The sequence below is a fragment of the Palaemon carinicauda genome, chromosome 9 (assembly GCF_036898095.1).
Source record: "Palaemon carinicauda isolate YSFRI2023 chromosome 9, ASM3689809v2, whole genome shotgun sequence".
Classification (NCBI taxonomy): Eukaryota; Metazoa; Arthropoda; class Malacostraca; order Decapoda; family Palaemonidae; genus Palaemon; species Palaemon carinicauda.
The window spans coordinates 71898906-71921583 of record NC_090733.1 but is presented as its reverse complement, the minus strand read 5'-3'; the positions used below and the strand labels follow the sequence as shown (position 1 = coordinate 71921583).

General features: G+C 38.1%; 1 protein-coding gene across 3 annotated transcripts in view; it reads left to right on the top strand.

Moving 5' to 3' along the window:
• The window catches only part of INPP5E (Inositol-3-phosphate synthase), a 405071-nt gene that overhangs the window by 222620 nt on the left and 159773 nt on the right, over nucleotides 1-22678 (top strand). For all 3 annotated transcript variants that reach the window (XM_068380074.1, XM_068380073.1, XM_068380075.1), the window contains one exon: nucleotides 16472-16555. In XM_068380074.1, the coding sequence (XP_068236175.1) occupies nucleotides 16472-16555 (84 nt within the window). The remainder of the gene's footprint in view (nucleotides 1-16471; nucleotides 16556-22678) is intronic.

Sequence of the window (22678 nt, the reverse complement as noted above, 5' to 3'; positions counted from 1 at the left end):
TTCAGTTGTTAGTTTCCAGCCATGACTAATCAAAACTTTATTGGGGAGGTGTTTCGGAGAGCAAAAATAAGATATGATAATCAACTGCAAATGCATGGTAATAAAATAGTGGGTAGACCTACGCATTTATGTGCTTTGCAACCTATTTAAACACCATTTAATTTCTTATATGTATATATATATATATATATATATATATATATATATATATATATATATATATATATATATATATATATATATATATATATATATATATATATAAAATAGAGGCTAATATAAGAGTTAAGCGTATTGGCAATCTCCGGTGAAGCCGGAGGTCGATGAAAGGTCCTGAATAATTCAATTGTGAATAATAACTCAATTGTGAATAACAATGGATATTTGTGTGGATATGGCCGTGGCCTGAGACCGGAGTAAGGGCCACCGGAGGGTCGTATCTAAACAATATGAAGGCCGTCCCAGAGGGTTGTATTTAAACTATATATATAACAATAGTTCCAAACTCATTGAGAATCCCTCATGGCGGAGTAGAACTCAAGGCGGAGTGGAAAAATGTTCAGAACTACTCCCAAGCCGTAACAGGGAGAGGACGGAACTCGGGACCTATTAAATAACGCTAACTATTGAATAGTAACCATAAACTAAATAACTCGTAAGCTATCATACACCCTTAGAGATAGAGGTGGGGGAGGGAGAACACGTTGAACGCACAAAACGGAAAACGGGAAATCCGCTCACCCACCTGAGGCTAAGAAAGAAAACGAGAGAAAGGGGTAACTCGTGACTGAGAACAGAAAACGGGAACTCCAATCTCTCGCTCCCGTGGTTACAAAATCAGGACCTAATAAGCACACAACACTATTATAAGCGTATAATAATAAAATTGTAACATCAAAAACAAGACTACGAACGAAGAATAACGTCTGCTAAAACCTAAATTAAAGGGAAATAGTCGACTGACGAACGCCTCGGTGGGCGGGTACTAAACTATAATAAAGCTAGAACGTTATTCTTGTTCACAGATTGGACTTGCTAGCAAAAAGTACCATGGGAATAATAACGATAATAATAATGATGGTTCAAAAAGGCATAAGGCCAGGGACTTAACCAAGAACCTAAGTGACAGAGTACCAAACGGGCAAGACTAAGATGAACTCCCAGCAAGACAAGGGAACAAACAATGGCCGCCGAGGACGCGGACGGGCCCAGACGGTAGTGATAAAACAGACTATACTGGGTAGATGACAAAAGCCTGGTACTACAAAAAGCTGTCAAAACAAACTATGGTACTTAACATTGGAATGGGTGAAGATGGAGCTTCGGTCATGACGAAATAAATCCACAAGAGTGAAAAAAGCCGAGAGCACAACAATAAACACACACTCGAGCAAGTCCAAATAGAAGGATGATGTTCAGACGGCGCTCGCGTCGGGGCGTGGGTGGCGTGGCTCTGGTAGCTTGGCTGGTGCCTCTGTATCGGCCCATCCCTTTGACGAAGGAATTAACTAAATGGAAGACAGCCTGTGAATAGTGGCTTTCACGCGCCTTTGCTTTATACACGACACCCACAAGGTGCTCGCGCGAGGGTAGTAACCTCTGCATTCCATGCTTTTATCTTTCTCTGGTATAATTGGAAGATTTTATCAGAAAAGTGTATTAGAAGGACCCCTTTTCACCGGCCGCCACAGGTCGACCCAGAAAATAGTTTTTACCTTTAAACAATATATCTTATGCAAATCTAGTTAATTCTGGAATATAAAGGACAATGATTTTTCGAGAACTTTATCATATTTGAAGCAATTATAATGGCTGGTAAGAGAGGTTGAGGTTGTCTATAGTTCGACGTTTGTTTTTTGAGCCTGAATCCAGGAAGGATGTTGCCAACAAAGAATCAAAAGACTTGTGAAATACGGATATATTCATTAAATCTGTCGTCGTACAAACAAGACTGGCATCTTATTTTCCCTTCTCTTTTTAAAATCGTGAATCCAAATTTGTATAATCTATTGTTCAGTTTAAAACAAAGATTTTCAATCTGAAGTAATTGTGAAGAATTTTTCTTTACTCTTCTTCTTTCATTTGTATTTTTGACTCTCCTAATAATACTGTAGCTACCCCTTAAACGTTCTCTCCTACATTAAGTTTTCTTTATCGAAACATTGGGAGGACTATTTTAAATCTACTATATCTGTTGACAGTAGCGCACGCCATGCTCGTGACATCACAGCGTAGATACACACAGTGCAAAGGCCTTATCCCGGCGTATGTTGGTTCTTTCCTTAAACTACGTGGGTCGAGATAAATTATTAAACTGATTTAAATATAATTTCTAATGCAGCTAACTTTAATGCATCTTTTATTTCTCAATAACAAGTAAGGTTTGTTAATTTTAAGATGTTTGCCCATCGCACCAGCGCATTGCTATTTCTCATTTTAATTATTAATTTTTAGCAAGCCAGAATTGGTAGGATTATTGTATATATAAATCCCTTAGAGCAGCAAGATTTCTCTAAAGTATTTATACAAAATCCTGCCTCCTATGCACTCCTTGCAGCAATATATTGTCCTGTCTTAAAATCCCGATATGGCACCTCAACTGGATTACCCTGCGCATCATGGCCGTCACCTGTCTGGAAAGGTAAAGCGAGGTGATCCCTCTCAACACTAACCTAACCCCATTCGTTCGTAAGCCGTAGTGTCGACCAGCTAACCGCCCTGGTCAGTGAACCCGTACACCTCTGGCTCACCCCCACCCCCTCTCCCAAAACTTGACTCACACAGGAGTCCTGTCGGCTTGAGACAGTGAAGGAGTGGAACTTGGGAAACCCTACTACCACAAACGAGGATTCTTGGGGTGAGTCAGTCAAGAGTGCAAAGTGCCAACTTGTGCAATGTTCCGGTCAACAGCCGTTGAAGGGCAAAGGACAGTATTCCAAGGAGTGCAAGTAATAGAAATGTGGCCATTTAGTTTTCCCCCATTTTTAGTTTAGACTAATTTTAACTTCTTGAGTAGGTTATCTGGCTATTACATACTTCGGACTGTGCGGTGGGATTGTGTGTATATTTTTTCGATATTATTTTTTGCTTTTGAGACTACCACAGTCTCTGGGTCACATGGGCCATGTGTCCAGCCCAATTCTGATTATTAATTATTGTAGAAGACCATGAGTCTAATCAATCATATTTTTATTTAATTTGCATTTCTTTTTGTTACGTTTTGTGTTGTTTAGATGTTCATTTACTTTAATGTAACTTTGTATGATAAATCAATATTAGGTTAGTTAAACCTCTTACGTATTTTTACTCCCTCATTTATTTCAATATGCCTATTATGAATATTTGATCATGGGACAGAATACCCGATATTTGAAAGGAGTAAGTAACTTGAGAAAGGGTGTGTTAGCGAGCGACTTATTATTGAATATCTGCTTCGAAGGTAAAAATCCATATCTTTAAACTTTTAAACTTTACTTAACATCACTGCTCCCATTTTTATTATTATCTCTAATTACATTAACGTAAGATACCTGCCCAGCATCTCACTGGGGTCACTGGGACGGAGTCGAAGCAGAGCCTGAGAGTGCAAGATGACTATAGACCTGACAAAGCTAGAGTAGGCCATCGAATTACTTTTATTTTCACGTGTGGAGTTCTCTGGCTTCTGGACAGAATGAAATTTCCCCCTTTAGTATTTAAGAGTGATGGTTAGTAAACTGCGGCAGTAAAGTTTGTGCCCCGTTGTAAGTGTTCATTATCCTCACCTGTTTATCTTTGAGTAACTGACGTAGGGAGACTTTCCTGGACTAAGTTCCCACTCGAACATTTAAATAAAAAAATAAATTCTCCACATTAATTTCCTACTCAAACACCATCGTCATGTTTGCGAGGAAGGCTACCTTTGACTGGTGGGAGTGAAGTAGCAAGAGAGATGTGGCGGTTCCGGTGTTGCCACGAAACATTTTGAAGCTGGCCTGCCGCCCAAGTCATGCCTCCACCGCGACGCTCATTGCGCACGGTGTGGCTGAACCCTAAGGATGATTAGTTGTTGATTATCATTTTAAATATATATATATATATATATATATATATATATATATATATATATATATATATATATATATATATATATATATATATATATATACATACATACATACATACATACATACAGTAGGGTCCCGAATGACACGTGTTCTAATTACGCGATTCCTCAATTACGCGATCGATAGTTTTTAAAAATTAAATTTCCTGTATCTGCGAGGAGCATTCTAAATCCGCGAGTCAAGCACCGCGAAGCGTAGGAAATCTATTGTTTTCTTAATTGTATTGGGGGGTGATGGTTCCCCGATGTGTGAGAAGGGGGGGGGGGAGAATGTGAGAGAAAGATTTCTGTTCAAACATTTTAAGACTAGTTTTGGATGAAAAATGTTGAGGTTTGCCCATCTGTTGTGTGAACTTGTCGCTAGGCTAGCCTAACTGTCCAACACCTATATGTATAATATTCCATATTTGTACTAATTAATTTTTATACTTACGTTGTGATTATGGAGAAAAATCCTTATTCATTAAACTTTAAATTAAAAACCATCAAAATCAACAGTGGCATTTGAAATATTGAAAAGTTTCCAAAAAAAATCAACAGAACAGCATCGTCATGGGAACACCTTTGTTGCTTCCGTGTGCAAGACTACCGCTATCATCCAGTAGTAGTGCGTTGTGCTGCGTTTCATCTAAATTGTTTGAAATTCTTTTATATAGTACTTTTGAAACCAAAAATTAATTTAAATAAAGACTATTTTATATCATGCTACTGCCAAACATGTCACTACAACCAAACCCATTACTTTGTTTAGTACGTTCCATCGCCGATCATAACGAACTCGCTAACCAATTTTAACATCTGTCTATAGGTTAACTTTTGCGGCAAAAGATATCTTACCAGGTACTATGCAATAATAATATTATAATTAATGTTGTTTTATTTATCCTTAGAAAATCAAAATAAATGAAATATGAGCAATTTTGTTTCGTGTTTTTTTTTTTCCTAAAAAAACGCCTCCTTAAAAGGAAAACGTTTTTTTTTACGTTTCATCGTCGATCATAAACGCATTTACTCCTGAAAGTGATATTGAAGAGCTTTTACTAAAGATGTTATTATAAATAAAGATTATAAATAGGTGGTAAAATATCTATAATTAAAGTGTAGCAGCATCAAGAAATGTTGGGGTTCGCCCTTTACGTAAGAATGTACTGTACATTGGATTAGACAGAACGTAGAAAAAATCAATTAGGGAAAAATCGGTATTCGATATCCTCTTCATCAGCATCGTCAATCGGGCTTTTTATTTTTTTTATTCTCAGTCGCTAACTAGTTATCGCACTGTCAAGATCTGCACACATTCCGATAATTCACATTTGAAGGTTTTCTGGGAGAGGATGGATAGAGAAAATACCGAACTATATAAAATGTTTTTTTAACCTGTTAAGCGTCACCCACGTGATAAACCGTTCACCACGATCTACTCGGTACCGCCTTCAACTGTATATTCCGTTCATGACTTTAACCCTGGATAGGTACGCTCCTCGGACACCCCTTTAAGGGTATACTCGGACGCGAGCAACCCCGACGCCAAAAAAAATTCCTGAAAAATCAGTTTTTGCAGTAACCTCCTTTTTTCTTTTGCCAAAAAAAACTTTAAAGAATGCTTAAAACAACTGTAAAGATAAATACTACTCATCTGCAGAAAAACTATTTATTATAAATATTTTTAAAAATTAAGTAGAAAAGAAAAAAGACCTTACATAAAAATTCATAAAAAAAAGTTGATACATATACACACAAATCCTTTTAGGAATTGATTCTTGAATGTTTAGGACACATCTTGATGTATTTTGGATGAAGTCAGACCCATGGAGGTGAAGATCTGAAATGAGAAAAAAAGGGTAACTTTTTTTGGCCAAAAAAATTTGTCCAAATTTCATGAACTTTTTTGGGTACCCAAATGAAATAGGAAGTGGCTAATTTTTTTAGGGAATAAACATATGTTATCCTAAAATATAAATATGTAAAAAAAATCTTCATTATTTTGTAAATTACATTTATATCAGGGGCCATATCTAAAGGTAATTTTTTGAGTACTTAGAAATTTCGTAAAAAAATACATATATTTAATATATAATATGATATTTATGCAGGTAAAAATATACCAAAATATCACAAATTCTATAGGGAACAAGAATATATATATATAGGGCAACTTACGCTTCGGATATGTCCACAAAATGGCCGCCAACCACACTGACTCAGACTCCCTAATCTGCCACTTGAAATGTAAGAAGGGTATGTCAATTTCAAGGTGTTATTTACTAATCTAATTATTCTTGGATATGCATAAAAATTGTATGGTGGGTTGCTGGATAATTGTCGATTATTTTACGACTATAAAATTAAAATTCTGACTCAAAAAAAATTTTTTGAAGGGAAATGAAATCGAAAAAAAAAATGTAAAACAATATAATATTTTAGCTAAAAAAATTTGATGATATTCAATCAAAAAAGAAGTACACAAAATTTTCCGACAAATAAACATCTAGAGGAATCATTACTCTGTGATAGTTCCTTAGTACGTTGTAATTTTGAAAGAGATGGGAAAAAACGAAAAAGTGGCAATCGCAGGAAAATCGAACACATACCTATATATACGCCATATCTGGCTAAAAAAAAAGATAGGCATGGGTAGCAAGATCATCTAGAAACACTTTCCAACACTATAAAATTATAAGTTTTGCGACACTACTTGCCAATTCCTTACAGTAACATGACTAAGCAAAAAAATGCAAAACAAATAAAAAGGGGCACTCACGGAAAAATGGCCATTCTAATATATGGCATTTCAGAAAAAAAAAATTTCAGCCACGTGCTAGGCAAACCATCAAGATACATTTTCCGACAAATAAACATATAAATGAATCACTCATTACTCTGTGATAGTTCCTTAGTACGTAGTAATTTTGAAAGAAATGGGAAAAAGCGAAAAAATGGCAATCACAGGAAAATCGAACACATACCTATATATACGCCACATCTGGCTAAAAAAGAAGATAGGCATGGGTAGCCAGATCATCCAGAAACACTTTCCAACATTATAAAAATATAAGTTTTGCGACACTTCTTGCCATTTCCTTACGGTAACATGACTAAGTAAAAAAATGAAAAACAAATAAAAAGGGGCATTCGCGGAAAAATGGCCAACATTTTATTATACGCATTTCAGAAAAAAAAATTTCAGCCACGTGCTAGGCAAACCATCAAGGCACATTTTCCGACAAATAAACATCTAAATGAATCATTACTCTGTGATATTTCCTTAGTACGTAGTAATTTTGAAAGAAATGGGAAAAAAACGAAAATATGGCAATCACAGGAAAATCGAACACATACCTATATATACGCTATATCTGGCTAAAAAAAAGATAGGCATGGGTAGCCAGATCATCTAGAAACACTTTCCAACACTATAAAAATATAAGTTTTGCGACACTACTTGCCAATTCCTTACAGTAACATGACTAAGCAAAAAAATGCAAAACAGATAAAAAGGGGCACTCGCGGAAAAATGCCCAACATTCTAATATACGGCATCTCAGATAAAAAAAAAAAGACATGCACGTGTTAGCCCAACCATCAAGGCACACTTTCTAACACATAAACATGAAAAAAAAATCAATTATATACGGCAATTCCTTACTACGTAGTAAATTTTTACAAATATTGAAAAAAAACAGAAATTGGCAACCGCAGTTAAATACCCAATATACCAATAACTACGTCGTATCTGACAAAAACAAAGTCACGCATGGGTAGCCAGATCATCTAGACACACTTTCCAACACTAAAAAAGCAAAAGTTTTACGATACTATTTGGCAATATCTTACGAAAAAATGACTTGGCAAAAAAATGAAAAAAAATGAAAAAGGGGCACTCGCGGTAAAATGCCCAACATTCTAATATACGGCATCTCAGATAAAAAAAAAGACATGCACGTGTTAGCCCAACCATCAAGGCACACTTTCTAACACATAAACATGAAAAAAAAATCAATAATATACGGCAATTCCTTACTACGTAGTAAATTTTTACATATATTGAAAAATACAGAAATTGGCAACCGCAGTTAAATACTCAATATACCAATAACTACGTCGTATCTGACAAAAACAAAGTCACGCATGGGTAGCCAGATCATCTAGACACACTTTCCAACACTAAAAAAGCAAAAGTTTTACGACACTGTTTGGCAATATCTTACGGAAAAATGACTTGGCAAAAAAATGAAAAAAAAATGAAAAAGGGGCACTCGCGGTAAAATGGTCCTCGTGGTGATGAACGACATTTTAACTAAAAAAAAAATCATGCACATGGTAGCCAAACAATCCACCAAGACTTTCCACAACTGATAACCTATACAAGTTGCACCATTCTACGACAATTTCATAATACGTAATAACTTTGATAATTATGCAAATTACCTTAGAAGGGTAAACTCGGTCGCGCTCGACCCCGACGCGTCTCAGAAATCGGGGAAGGAGTACAGCTACAGCAATGCACATCTGGACACTACTAGAGCGTGTAGGCGAGACACCTACTGCAGGTCGATCACCCACAAATTCAGTCACGGGGGTGAGTCACGTGAGAAAAACCTGTTTTTTTTTTACGTTCGGGGTCGCGAACGACCCACCGTACCGTTCCAGGGTTAATTGCCTTTTACAAGCCGTCAGTCTCGTGATATTACGTTTACTCGTATAGTAAGTATAGGATCACCACTTGGCAACACTCTCAGCATATGGGGACTGTGAATAGAAACTTATATGATGTCTGGCAACTATTTTTCTGAAGGTAGCTTGATGTTGGAAAACTGGTTTCCTATCAGTGCGCTCGGGCGTTCATGCACAAGTGGTTATTTGTTGTTCCTTTTGTAATGAACGGTCTAAAGAGGAAGGTTATTTCTTTAGATGAAATAAATTATATTCTTGTTGAGGAATTTGATAATGATAACCTGTTTGATAATGAGAGCACTAGTTCTGAATCCTCCAGTGATGAGTATATTGAAGAAACAAAGTTTTCTTTCGATGCCGAAAGCGAAAATGACTTCTCATTACCGAATGACTGGACAACGAAATTTCACAAAACTATAAAGGGAAAGGAAACGCCGACAGAGAGAGAGAGAGAGAGAGAGAGAGAGAGAGAGAGAGAGAGAGAGAGAGAGAGAGAGAGAGAGAGAGAGTAAAGTGGATAAATAATGTACAAATGTATGACGAACATATTTGAAATATATACAGGAAACGATATGAAGAGAGAGAGAGAGAGAGAGAGAGAGGGGAGAGACTTATCCCTTTCCTTTTGTTGCTTATCCAGGCGTAAGATTTACGATTGAAGATAAAAAGAACCCATTAGAATATTCAGTATTATGAAGCCATTTGAAATGAAATAATAGTAGTATTAATTGTTTTTTTTTACTCAACCATTTAATTAATATCCCTACTTTTAACTATAATTACGAATTATAAGCATAAAGAAATGATATTAACTTTGAAAAATTATCATTAGTGAAATGACCGCTCAGGGCAAAAAAAGCGTGACGGTATGTTAGCGGCAACCTGGTCCAGGGGGGACGCTTAGATGTTTTCTGGCAGAAAATTACGGTAGATTATCTTACAGCAGCCTAGTGCACACTTGCGCCTAGTGGCCGTGTTTACGTGTGGGAGTGTCATCATGGATATGCAGTACTATACTGTAATTTTTAACTATTGCTAGATACTGTATCAAACCTTAAAAACCCTTTTTTGTTTTTTGTATCTATAGGAAATAATTCTACATCATTCGGAAAATACTGAAAACAGTAAGCTATGCATAGTACAGAAGTAAATACTACAGTCATAGAAAATTATCAAAACTTTAACAACTTTTGATTGTTTTATTTATCCATAAAAGAAATTTTGTACAGTATTTCATAAAAAAATCTATAAGAAGGATTTCTTTCAGTATTGTTAAGATAAAAGCTACAGTATATATATATATATATATATATATATATATATATATATATATATATATATATATATATATATATATATATGTTTTATATATATATAATATATACATACATACATACATACACACACACTGTGTATATATAGCTAGAAAGCTAGAAATGGAGTGAAAAAAAATTGACGGGTAGGTTGCTGTTTGCCGCCATGATGTGTTTCGAAATATACGAATTTCCAATTACACGAGGCCTTTCATCGACAAAATTCTCGCATAATTCGGGACCCTACTGTACAGTATATATATATATATATATATATATATATATATATATATATATATATATATATATATATATATATATATATATATATATATACACACACACACAGTGAGCCCTCGCTACTTCGCGGTTCGACCATCGCGGATTCACCACTTCGCGGATTTTTTTCATAACGCATATATATACACATATCGCGGATTTTCCTTAAATTTCGAAAATACCGCGATATATGAAGACCCCAAATACGTATTTCGTTAATTCCATTAATACTGTAATTAGTAATATCTGCTCTTACTGATGGTTCATTGCATTACATATGACATTTAATTCAGTACAGAAAGAAATAAAACACGAAAAGAGAATGTGATCATACGATAATTCAGTATACAGTACGTAGTAAAATTAAATCGAACATGAAACGCAAATCAGATGCAGTCATACCGTATTTGAATGGTGTAAGGCTGCTGATGGCTACTACTACAAATGTAATGGATGTGCATCTTTTCCATGAATCTTTTGTATGTATACGTACGTAGTACTGCATCCAATAATATTCTTTGTTGTAAAAATCACATCTCGAATAAGCGTACATATCCTACAACAAAACAAGCGTAAAATAGCGTACATAAAGCTGTATACGTAGTACCTTGTATTTGAATTGGTAACTACTACGTAGCATGTAAGACGGATTGTGATTGGTTCAAGCGCTGATAGATGACGAATCAGAACCCAAGTTTTGTAATCTAGCCTGTGATTGGTGTTTTGACCGCTTCTCCAACCTCCAGCATCTTTTCGCGGCCACTTCGTTCGCCGCTCTCTCGCCGTGTAGATGCTGCTACGTTATTGTGAACTTTAATCTGTGCTGTGCGTGACTCTTTTAAGTTGAACTTTTTGTTGAACTTTCTGATTAACCCCTACTGTACAATGGCTCCCAAGCATTCTGCTTCTGCTAAGGCTGGTAGTGAGCCTAAACGCCACCGAAAGATGATGACGATTGCTGAGAAGGTGACGCTTCTCGATATGTTAAAAGAAGGCAGAAGTTACGCGGCCGCAGCCCGCCATTTTGGAGTGAACGAATCCACCGTTCGCTACATCAAGAAGGACGAGGGGAACATTAGAAAGACGGCTGCCATCACCTTTAGCAGATCAGCGAAGCGAGTCATTACCACACGTAATAAAACGATCGTACGCATGGAAGGTGCTTTAGCAGTGTGGATTGCCGACTGCCGGAAGAAGAACATAGCCTTGGATACGAACACCATCCGAACCAAGGCTTTGAGCTTGTATGAGAATTTTGCGGCAAAGGAACCTCAAGACGACGATGGCGACCATGCTGAAGTAGAAGATGATGTAGATGAACCTCAACTAGGGACATCCAATGATTCCCAGCCTCAGAAACAACGTTTTTCCGCCAGCAAAGGATGGTTCGCGAAGTTTCAGAAACGCTTCGGCCTGAAAAGCGTTTCCCTGCATGGCGAGGCTGCTTCCGCTGACACTGCCACTGCTGAAACTTACGCGAACGAGACGTTCAAGAACATTATCGCTGAAGGTGGATACAAGCCGGAACAAGTGTTTAATATGGATGAGACCGGCTTGTTTTGGAAGAGAATGCCGTCGCGAACTTTCCTGTTCAAAGAAGAAGCCAAAGCCTCTGGCTTTAAAGCATTCAAAGATCGTGTTACCCTCGTGATGTGTGGCAATGCTGCCGGATTTTTGCTAAAGCCGGGGCTTATTTACAAGTCGAAAAATCCTCGCGCTTTGAAAAATAAAAAGAATCTCTTTCCCGTGTACTGGATGCATAATCAAAAAGCATGGATTACGAAGATGCTGACCTCCAACTGGTTCCACCAGTGTTTTATCCCGCAAGTCAGCAAATATCTCGTAGAGAAGGGATTGCCATTTAAGATCCTTCTCCTTATGGATAACGCTGGTGGACACGCAACTGACCTGTCGCATGAGGGCATTCAGGTTGAGTTCCTGCCACCCAACACCACTTCATTAATTCAACCGATGGACCAGGGGGTTATCAGGGCGTTCAAGGCCCTCTACACGAAGAATACCTTGGTGGACCTCGTTGCGTGTGTGGATGCTGCCCAAGAAGGTGGAGATGAAAATTTCAATTTGAAGGCGTACTGGCGGAAGTACTGTACACAATAGCCACGTGCCTGCAGAACATCCAGAAGGCACTGCAAGAAATGAAACCTGCTACTGTTAATGCGAGCTGGAAGAAGTTGTGGCCCCAGATTGTTTACGATGACGAGGGATTTACACCGTCTGAAATTCAACACTCTGCAATACACAAATCTGTGCAGTTGGCTGCGATAATTGGAGGTGACGGGTTTGGCAACATGACGACTGAAGACGTCGACGAGTTGTTGGACTGCCATTCCCAGCCGCTAACTGACGCAGACCTAGAAGACCTGACGAAATCGGCCAGTGAAGAAGACAGTGAAACGCAGGAAGAGACCCAAGAAAATGTCGAAGAAACGGGCTTAACATTAGAACGGCTTGCCAAGCTCTGCAACCATGTGAAGAAGGTGAAAGAAATGTCGCAAGAGTGGGATGAGGATATGGTTCGGTCTATGCAATTCTGCAACAAGATCGATGACATCATGACTCCCTACAGAAAAAAGAAGCAGCGGCAGCAACTTCCGATCACAATGTTCTTCCAGCCTCGCAAAAAAGAGCCAGTTCCTCCTGCTACTACGCCTTCGGAAGAAATTGAAGAAGTGTCCCAGGAAAAAGTTGAAGAGGTGTCCCAGGAAAGACACCTCTGTCTGAAGAGACGTAAAATACTATCCTTGGCTGCACAGTAGAAGACATCATCAGCTTCATCATCATCATTTCTACTGTGCAGCAAATTCATCGCCATCATCATTCAAGTTTTTCTTCAACTTCTTACGTGGTGAGTACAGTAACAATCTTTATTTTTTTTTATACATGTTTTACTTTAATATTCTAACATTTTAATATTTGTGCCTGTTTTAGTTTAGTATGCATTAAGTTAAAGGGAAGGTTTTAAAAGTCTGAATATACATGTTATAACCTATCATATTTTTTTGTTTAAAATATACATTTACGTACATAAAACAACTCTCTCTCTCTCTCTCTCTCTCTCTCTCTCTCTCTCTCTCTCTCTCTCTCTCTCTCTCTCTCTCTCTCTCGTAAATTGTTTTCCTGCTTTGCTACGTATGTACTGTATGATTTTATATAGATACGGTAAATAATATTTGTAATAACATATTTTCTAAAAGCTTTTACTGTAATATCATTATTTATCATTTTCATCATGCGCGTTAAATGCCTTCGTTTGTTTACTGAGTGTACTGTATGACGCCGCCTGAAACGGCGGCGTCATAAAGAAAAACATTTCATTTGGAAGTCCTAAGAAAAATTAAGTACTGTAAAACATTGGTAATAACAAAATCAACATACTGTACTGAATAATCAATATAATCGATGCAAAAACTAACCTATACACAGATGTGTAAATGCGTTTGTTTCTTCATTATGATCAGAGATAAACGTAAACAAAACATTGGTTGCCATTTTTTATCGTGCTTTTTGGCGTGTTTAGGAAACGCATGATATAAAATCGCCTTTAATATTTGTGCCTGTTTTAGTGTTCTGTACATTAAAGGGTAGTTTGTTAACAGTACTACGTACAAGGGAAGGTTTTAAAAGTCTGAATATACATGTTAAATAAATACGTAAATATGGTGTCACTACTACGCGGATTTTCACCTATCGCGGTCGGGTCTGGAACCTATCTACCACGATAAACGAGGGCTCACTGTATATATATATATATATATATATATATATATATATATATATATATATATATATATATATATATATATATATATATATATATATATATATATATATATATATATATATATATATATAATTCATATATATTTTTGTATATATATATTATACATATACTGTATATATATTTATATATACAGTGGTACCTCTACATACGAATTTAATCCATTCCACAACCGACTTCGGGTGTCGAAAATGTTCGGTTGTCGAAACGAATTTTCCCATAAGAATACATTGAATTAGGATTAATCCGTGTTGAGCCCAAAAACCTATGATAACTCCTTAATAAATTACTACACATAATTACACATGACAATAATGCACACTAAATTAGATAATAGACATGTAAAAAAGAATATTTATAAAGAAATAATAAATAAGAAACGGGTTTTTAGCGTCACTTTACCTTAAAAGTCCAGCGCAGGTGTCTGTCTTGCTACGCAGAGAGGAGACGGAGGTAGAGAGGGTGACTATGTATACTACCGTAACTTATTCTAACTTACACTAAGTGAACTTTAACCTAACTTAGCTTATTTATTTTTTTTTTATTTTTATATTTTATATTTTTTTTTACATTTTCTTTTTTTCTTTTTGATGATTAATTTTAATCACTTTCACTCTCTCTGTTTCAAGATTGTCGAGATCGTCGACATGTTTCGGCCATATTCTTTTGCAAGTTCACTCACGCGGATGCCACGCTCATGCTTTTCAATAATTCCTTGCTTTACTTCTAAAGAAAGCATTTCCTTCTTCCTTTTCTCACCACTACCACTACCACTTGCGAAATTAAGCCTTTTAGGACCCATGATTTACGTAAAATACCGTAAAGGGATGAACGTAAAAAATCACGATTAAAACACAGTTAATAGCAGAACGCACAGGGCACAACCACACGAAGCCGACGAGAACAGAGGAAGGACCCAAGCCACGCTAATTGAGGGTCCCTCTGAGGTCGAAGTGCTGCCTTCTATCGGAGGAAATAAAAAATACATCCGGCGCTATGAGTACCATCTACGTGTACGGGTATTGTTTACTTCGGGTGTCGAAAAAAAATTTGGGTGTAGAGTAGGAACGTGTTCGAATTGTACTTCGCGTGTCGAAAAATTCGGATACAACTGGTACGACGAAAATTGCTTACTTCGTGCGTCGAAATAAAATTCGAGTGTAGAGTCGAAAAATTGCTCGAATCTTACTTCGGATGTTGGAAAATTCGGATGTAGATGTATATATATATATATATATATATATATATATATATATATATATATATATATATATATATATATATATATATATATATATATATATGTATATGTATATATATATACAGTATATATATATATATATATATATATATATATATATATATATATATATATATATATATATATATATATATATATATATATATATATATATATATAAAGTTATTTGTTTATTTTGGTAATCAGTCGATGACTCGCCAACCCCCTTCTTCAAGCAAACATGCCAACTGGTGGTCTCCTAGCAGACAACGCTGTGCCACATTAGTTGTTTATGTAGTATTTATCTATTTTGTTAATATTTTGTAATAAAGCACTATTTTGATAACGATTTTGTTGCATGAGTTCCAAAATAATACAAACAAACCGTTGTTGAATACGAACTTGGTAAAAACATCTGTTAGTTGAGTGCAGTGTTACCAAGTTAGAAGAAAAGTAACTAGACATAGAGTCCCATACATTAGCAAAAGTATTCCACTCAGATGAATTTCTAGAGACTTCCTTGATCAATAACTAATTTTGTGTGAAAATGTGTAAGCTCTATGAGGAATTTGGGAAATATTACTGGAATTTTACCTCTTTACCAGAAGTAGATGAAGAACATTGGCAGCACTGCGTTCAAGTAAACAATACTTGAAACACCAAACAGCAAATACTAAACGTGTAGTTGTGGTAGCAACTATGATAGGTTTAGAGGTTTCGTATGTGAAAATATAATAAAATTGGGATAACCGGCAGGCAACTGATTAATAATAACTTGATCCTTTAGTAATGCAACCAATATATGGAAATTTACTGTGCCAAACAAAAATCACACTGACCAGGAATTGCTGCTAAGATACTTTGTAAAATCCTCATTTTTTTCCTAAAACTGCTTTGCTGATTTAAGGGTTTGTCTTACGAGTGTAGCGTCTTATGACACGCGAAATACGGTATATATATATATATATATATATATATATATATATATATATATATATATATATATATATATATATATACACGCACACAAAAATAATCATTTGAACCTTTTCCATTTACAGTTCCAGAGGAAGATACATATAGTGTACGGCCAGGTATTGCATATAAGACAAAAGGAGGTGTAGCCATCGGTTTTCAGTTTTTCGGTAAGTTGATACTTTTTAGAAATTCATTTTAGTGTCTTTTAATATATTCGTAGATGTGTCCTGGTTTCTATTTCTATAAGTAGGCATTGTGCATTAGAAAGCTAGGGGTTGACTTTTAATAAATTTTGGATGTTGGTTTTTTATTTTATAAAATATTTGATTCGTTTTTGGTTTTGATTTGATTTAAAATTAGATACAGTATAAGTTCAGGCAGCATTTATCTTTACAAATATTTGAATGCTACATGTGTTATTAAAAAATACTTTACCAAAGTTTTTGGTTGCAGTGTAATTTAGGAAATTAGATCTCATTTTTATAATTATGAGGAGCGAAGAGAAGAAAAGTCCTCCTTTGTTTTTTTTTTTTTTTTTTTTTTTTTTTTTTTTTTTTTTTTTTTTTTTTTTTTTTTTGTGTCGACGACCCCCAAAAATTGGGTTGAGTGCCTAGGTGAACAGATAGATAGAATTGTATATTGCAGTGTAGATAGAAATATTTAATATTAAACTTCAAACTAGACTCGTTTTTTGGAGGACATTTGAAATGTAATATATTGTTTAGAAGGTTTGTTTTGAAAACAAGTTGGAAAATCACTAGGTATTGCTCACTAGACTTCTAGTACCGTCCAAGATATTGTGTTAAATACCACATGCTATAGATCTCTTTAATGTTTTTTTTTCTATATTATTTTACTAAATAGGATGTCAGCTTTATCCTGAGATGGTCATATTATCAAAAGAATTTCATCTAAAGTTGTAGGTTATATTCTTCTAACATTGGCGATAAAGGGATTTTGACGAAGGAAAAATCTATTTCTGGGGAGAGACCTGTGACGCCCGGTGAAAAGGGTCCTTCTTATACTTTTCTAATATAAATCTTCCAAATATACTAGAGAAAGATAAAGCATGGAATGCAGAGGTTACAACCCTCGCGCGAACACCTTGTTGGTGTCGTGTATTTATCAAGGGTGTGTGGAAAACCACTATTCACAGGCTGTCTTCCATTTAGATAATCCCTTCATCAAAGGGGAGGGCCGTGACAGGCCCTAGAGAATACAGTTGGGCTACGCCACCGACACCTACTACTCGCGCTCTCCAGGTCATCCTTCTGCAAGAACATAGGCAAGGAAAGGGTGGGTCCGTACAAAAATAACTGGGAAGGGTTTCACCGGGTGTCACAGGTCTCTCCCCAGAAATAGATTTTTCCTTCGTCAAAATCCATTTTCTGGGTCGATCTGTGACGGCCGGTGAAAAAGTACCAGAGAATGCCTTCCAAGCCCAACAAAGTAATAACATAATGCGGAGCATACAATCACCATGTACGACAATAATATAATATAATAATGTAAGAAACGTCCAATTACCAACTAGCCAAATGACATAGGGAGCGTAAGGCTAAATAACTAAGACGACAAGGAATCAACTGAGTGTCAAATCGCAAAAGGCATCAGACCTTACATGTCTAAGCATATCTAAACCTTAAAGGAACGGTAACTACAATAACAGTTAAACCATAGGAATTAAACATGGCAAATATCATAGGGCTAACGAACTACCCAGGAGAGTGACGACGTGGTGTGAGTGGCGCGTAGGAGGAAGAAGAGGAGAGATGGAAGAAAGGAAGAAGCCGAGATTAATGGAGAGGGAATAGGCTCCCCGCTGCCATCATCGGGTATTTAAGGGCCTGTAAAATCTTTAGATAGTGGCGTAAGACAACCATAGGTGATTTCCAACCCGTATATTTTTTGTTTAAAAATCATCAAAGTCCCTGTTCTAGAAGTAATTGATGTAGGTATCTACTTTCCGTATATCATGAGCCTGGGGAAATGATTCCGGATTAGTATGTTTAAAGAAGTAGAGGATTTGTTGCCTGATGCCGTGAATGGAAATAGTACCTCCTTGTTCCCCGATAGCCAAGGGGCCAGACGAGCGGTTGGCAGTTCTAGCTAAAAAATGCCTTGAGAGTAGTGACTGAACACAGAGAAAAGATCCTGGGGAAGAAGAATAATCTTCCAAGGGGAGCACCTATTTTGCGGATCCTCATTTCTTAGCTAGGAAATCATTGTCTGGAGAAAGGAGTTCTTCGGCTGTAGGGAGGAAATCTATGTTTTCCGGGTTCGTGAGAGAGCTGCTAGTTCTGATATTCCATCACCTGAGGCCAAAGCCGTTAGAAATAGTCTTCCTAAGAAGAGTGATAAGAGCAGGATTCATTGTCCGTGTCCGGCGCAAGTTTTGAGGACAACGTTCATAGACCAGAGTCCTTTTGTGGCCAAACCAAAGGTCAAAGCCTAGCACATGTTTTTGGAATAGATGAGAAATAGGAATCAGCTAGCTTAATGTTAAACCCAACAAGGAAGATCTTCTTCAAAGCTTTCTTGATGGTGGTTAAAGTGCTAACTGTTAGGCCTTTGCCAAATAAGAACCTCAAGAAAGAGATGTCTATATTCGGAGACATACGAGTATGGTCTGAACTCTTAGGGAATCTTCTAGTTGTTAACGGCCGAATCATATTGGCGAATTGTTGAGTCCCTTTTGTCTGATTCGATGTAGAGATCGATTTCCGGTTCAATGTTCGCGTTTCTACGAGCTGCAATCTTCCTGTAGTCCACAAAGTCAGAGTTTCGGCTACCCTTGAGCAATCTGACACAGTGAGTTTGGATTACTTGAGTCAGTTTTGGGGAACGGAATCCGGAAGGGACGGAGTTTCAACTCGAGGAGGAGAGGAAACCAACTGTTCTTGGCCAGTGAGGTGGTACCAAAACCACTGCCCCCCAGAAGGAGCGTAGTTTGTGTAAAAGCCACATTAGAAGATTCACTGGGGGAAATAAATAAACCTTCTTCTAATGGTTCCTGAGTATCCACCGGAATGAAATTATGTCTAGAAACCATTCTGACTCCAGTGGTTCCATCCTGGCTAGTGAGTCTGCTCTTACATTCTGGACTCCCGCAAGGTGAGTTACTGACAGGATCCAGTTCTTTTCTGTTGGCCAGGCGAAGATAGTGACCAGGATCCGATTCAGGTTGGGTGACTTGGATCCTCCCCTGTTGACGCAGTGTACCACGTCTGTTCTGTCTGACACTACTCTGATGTGGCTCGACCTCGGAGGAGAGAGTCTCTTCAGGGTCAAGAACACTGCCATGTCTTCGAGAACATTGATATGGGTCTGTTTCATGGCGGGTGACCAAGACCCCTGAAACATCTGATGTTCGGAGTAATCCCCCCATCCACTTAGAGGCACGGCTGTATGGAATGTCTCTTGTGGAGGTGGGAATTGTAGAGGAACCGATTTGGAGAGGTTCTTCGGTTCGGACCATGGGCGTAGTCTCATTTTCAAGACAGAGGGGATCTTTGAGACCTTGTCTCTTAAAGGTACTGTAGCTCTCTTTCTCCAAACTCGATTGATGTCTTTGAATTTTTGTTATTGAAGTGAATTGGAGAAGGCCAATGATACTTTCTAAGGTTCTTCTGAACATCTGTTTGTGTTTGAGAATATTCTTGTTCTTGGAAGCTATTCCTCTTACCTTTTTGGAAGGGAGAGACAACGTGTGCTTGGAAAGGCGCCACTGAATGTCTAACCATTCTAAGTGGCCTGATGGTTGCAGGCGAGACTTTTGGAGATTGACCCGAAATCACAGGTTGTCGAGAAATCGAAGTACTTCCTTCGTAGCTCTGTTGCCTTCTATGGCCGACCGGGCCCAAATGAGCCAACCGTCCAGACAAGCCATGATCTGTATCTCTTGGTTCCTGAGTTAATCTAACACTGTCTCTCCCAGTTTCGTGAATATCCTGGGATCAATGTTGAGGTTGAAGAGCCTGTCTTGAACGCAAAGGCTTTCCTGCCTAGGCGGAAACCCAGATAAGAAGAGAAGTTTCGAGCTATAGGCACATGATAATAGTCGTCGGTAAGATCGACAGAGGTGGTGACGGCCCCACGGGGAAGCAAGGTCCGTACCTGAGAGATAGTCATCATCCGGAACTTGCCGCAGAGAATGTAAGAGTTTAGCTTTGACAGGTCCCGGTCCACTCTCAATGCCGACAATCCTTTCTTCGGAATTGTGAACAGGCGGCCTTGGAACTTCGGTGATCGGTCCCGTTTGATTGCTTTCTTCTTGAGTAACTCTGTGGTGTACTCTTTCAGGATGGGAGTGGATTTCTGGGAGAGGGTCACTGGTGGAGGAGGAGGACCTTGTGGCCATTTCCACTTCAAACCTTTAGAGATTATGCTATGAGCCCACGGACCGAAGGTCCAATGGTCTTGAAAGTGGTAAAGTCTCTCCCCTACCGGAACTACCTCATTGTGAGGGAGTGAACCTAGGGGGATCCGGATGCATAGCCGACGAATCAGAGGAAGACTGTGATGTCGAGTGGGTAACTGACTATTGATGGCAGTGACCCCGGTTCGTTTTGTAGAGGGCAACTCTCTGCTTCTTCTTGAAGAAAGCTTGCTTTTGGTCTTCGACCTTCTTTCTGGCAGTGAGGCCCCGCCTTTCCTGAAATTTTGGGTTGCTCTCGTATCATCTTGTAAACCTTGTTCACCTCCTCCTGAGGGAAGAGGGTTTTACCTCATCAGGAGGAACTATCAGCCTGCTCGATTCCTGTCTGATAGAGGCCTCAGACAGAACGTATTTTCCACAACTAACCCGATCAGACACCAAACGTGTAGGTCGAATTGGAAGGGCAGAGATTGGTTCTTCCTGAATATCCGAAACAAAGTCTCAGTGGGATAAATCGAGGCTAGGGTCTCCCCGAGGTGGGGTCCGGCTCTTTAAGAGCCGGTATGGCCGAACCTTCTTTGTCAGTTTGAATAGTAAGACCTGTCCATTTATCCATAATAGGCAAGGCAACAATGAGAGCAGCTGTAGATATGGCGTATTCCCCATTGTGTGGGGTGAGCTTGGAATTATCATACCCCCCAGACCGACAACATCCTGGTCCAGACAGATCGGGCCTGCCCTTTAGGAAATAATACCGTTACCTTCGGTACCTTGTCTAACCTAACCAAGGCATGCTCTTTCAATCGAACGAATCCGTTGAATGGGAATTCTAGTACCTGAGAGTAAATTCTAGGTCCCCCAGAGGGCGGACGTCTATGCCATCCAGAGTTATGGTACCATCTATTTATGGAACATGTAAGGCAAATATCTATGCGTTGTTTTTATCGAAGGAGGTTACTTCGATACGCCTGGGGCTGTAGGGGGAGTCATCCGAGTTCCTGAACGGATCCGACTCACCACCATATCTTTGAGCTCCGTCATAGCCCCTTGGCTTTCCCTAGAATGTGTTGCTTTTAGCAGTCACAGTTTTATGCAAGGTAACATGAACATCAGGATCCTTTGAGGGTCCTAGGTCGGTGACGCAGGTAATTGCAAAGCTGAAGGCTCAAAACTCATCCCCACCTACCTGCCCGTCCATGGGGTCGACGTCCAACCTTAGAGAGGACACTCCGAGGAGATAGGGACCTCTAGATGGAGCATTCCTTCCAAACCTTGATACCCAAGGGCGGAAAGCCTCTCTTGCAGGCCGGAGAGATTCATCATCATCCTGAAAGAAGTGAGGGGATTAGTGATGAAGGAGAAGACCGTTCTCCTCAATAAGCAATGCATACATTAATCCGGATGAAATTAAATCATCGCCAAGGGATACCAAAAGGAAACATATTAGAACCAACTTACATCATGGGTCCGGAGTAGCGAGGACAGCTCGTAGCAGAACGTGCATGACTCCGGGAACCATACCATGTAGGCGGACCTTATGTAAAAGAAAGGGGACATAAGTCTGGATGTTCCTTGAAACTTTGGTTAGTGATCCTATTCACAGGCTGGGATCAGCTGTATAACTAATAAAAATGCCTATATTTATGCATACATTTAATTCTAACTATGTATAAATATGGATAAATATCCATACAACATCGTGTTCAAATAGAAATAAATTAATTATGCCTATATTTATGCATATATTTAATTCTAACTATGTATAAATATGGATAAATATCCATACAACATCGTGTTCAAATAGAAATAAATTTCCACTCAGTACTTGGAACCGAACGCTAGCCCCTTCTAATGAAAAGCCAGGTCGAAACCAACCATGCCATGAGAGGCTATCTACTGTTCCTTGAGACTC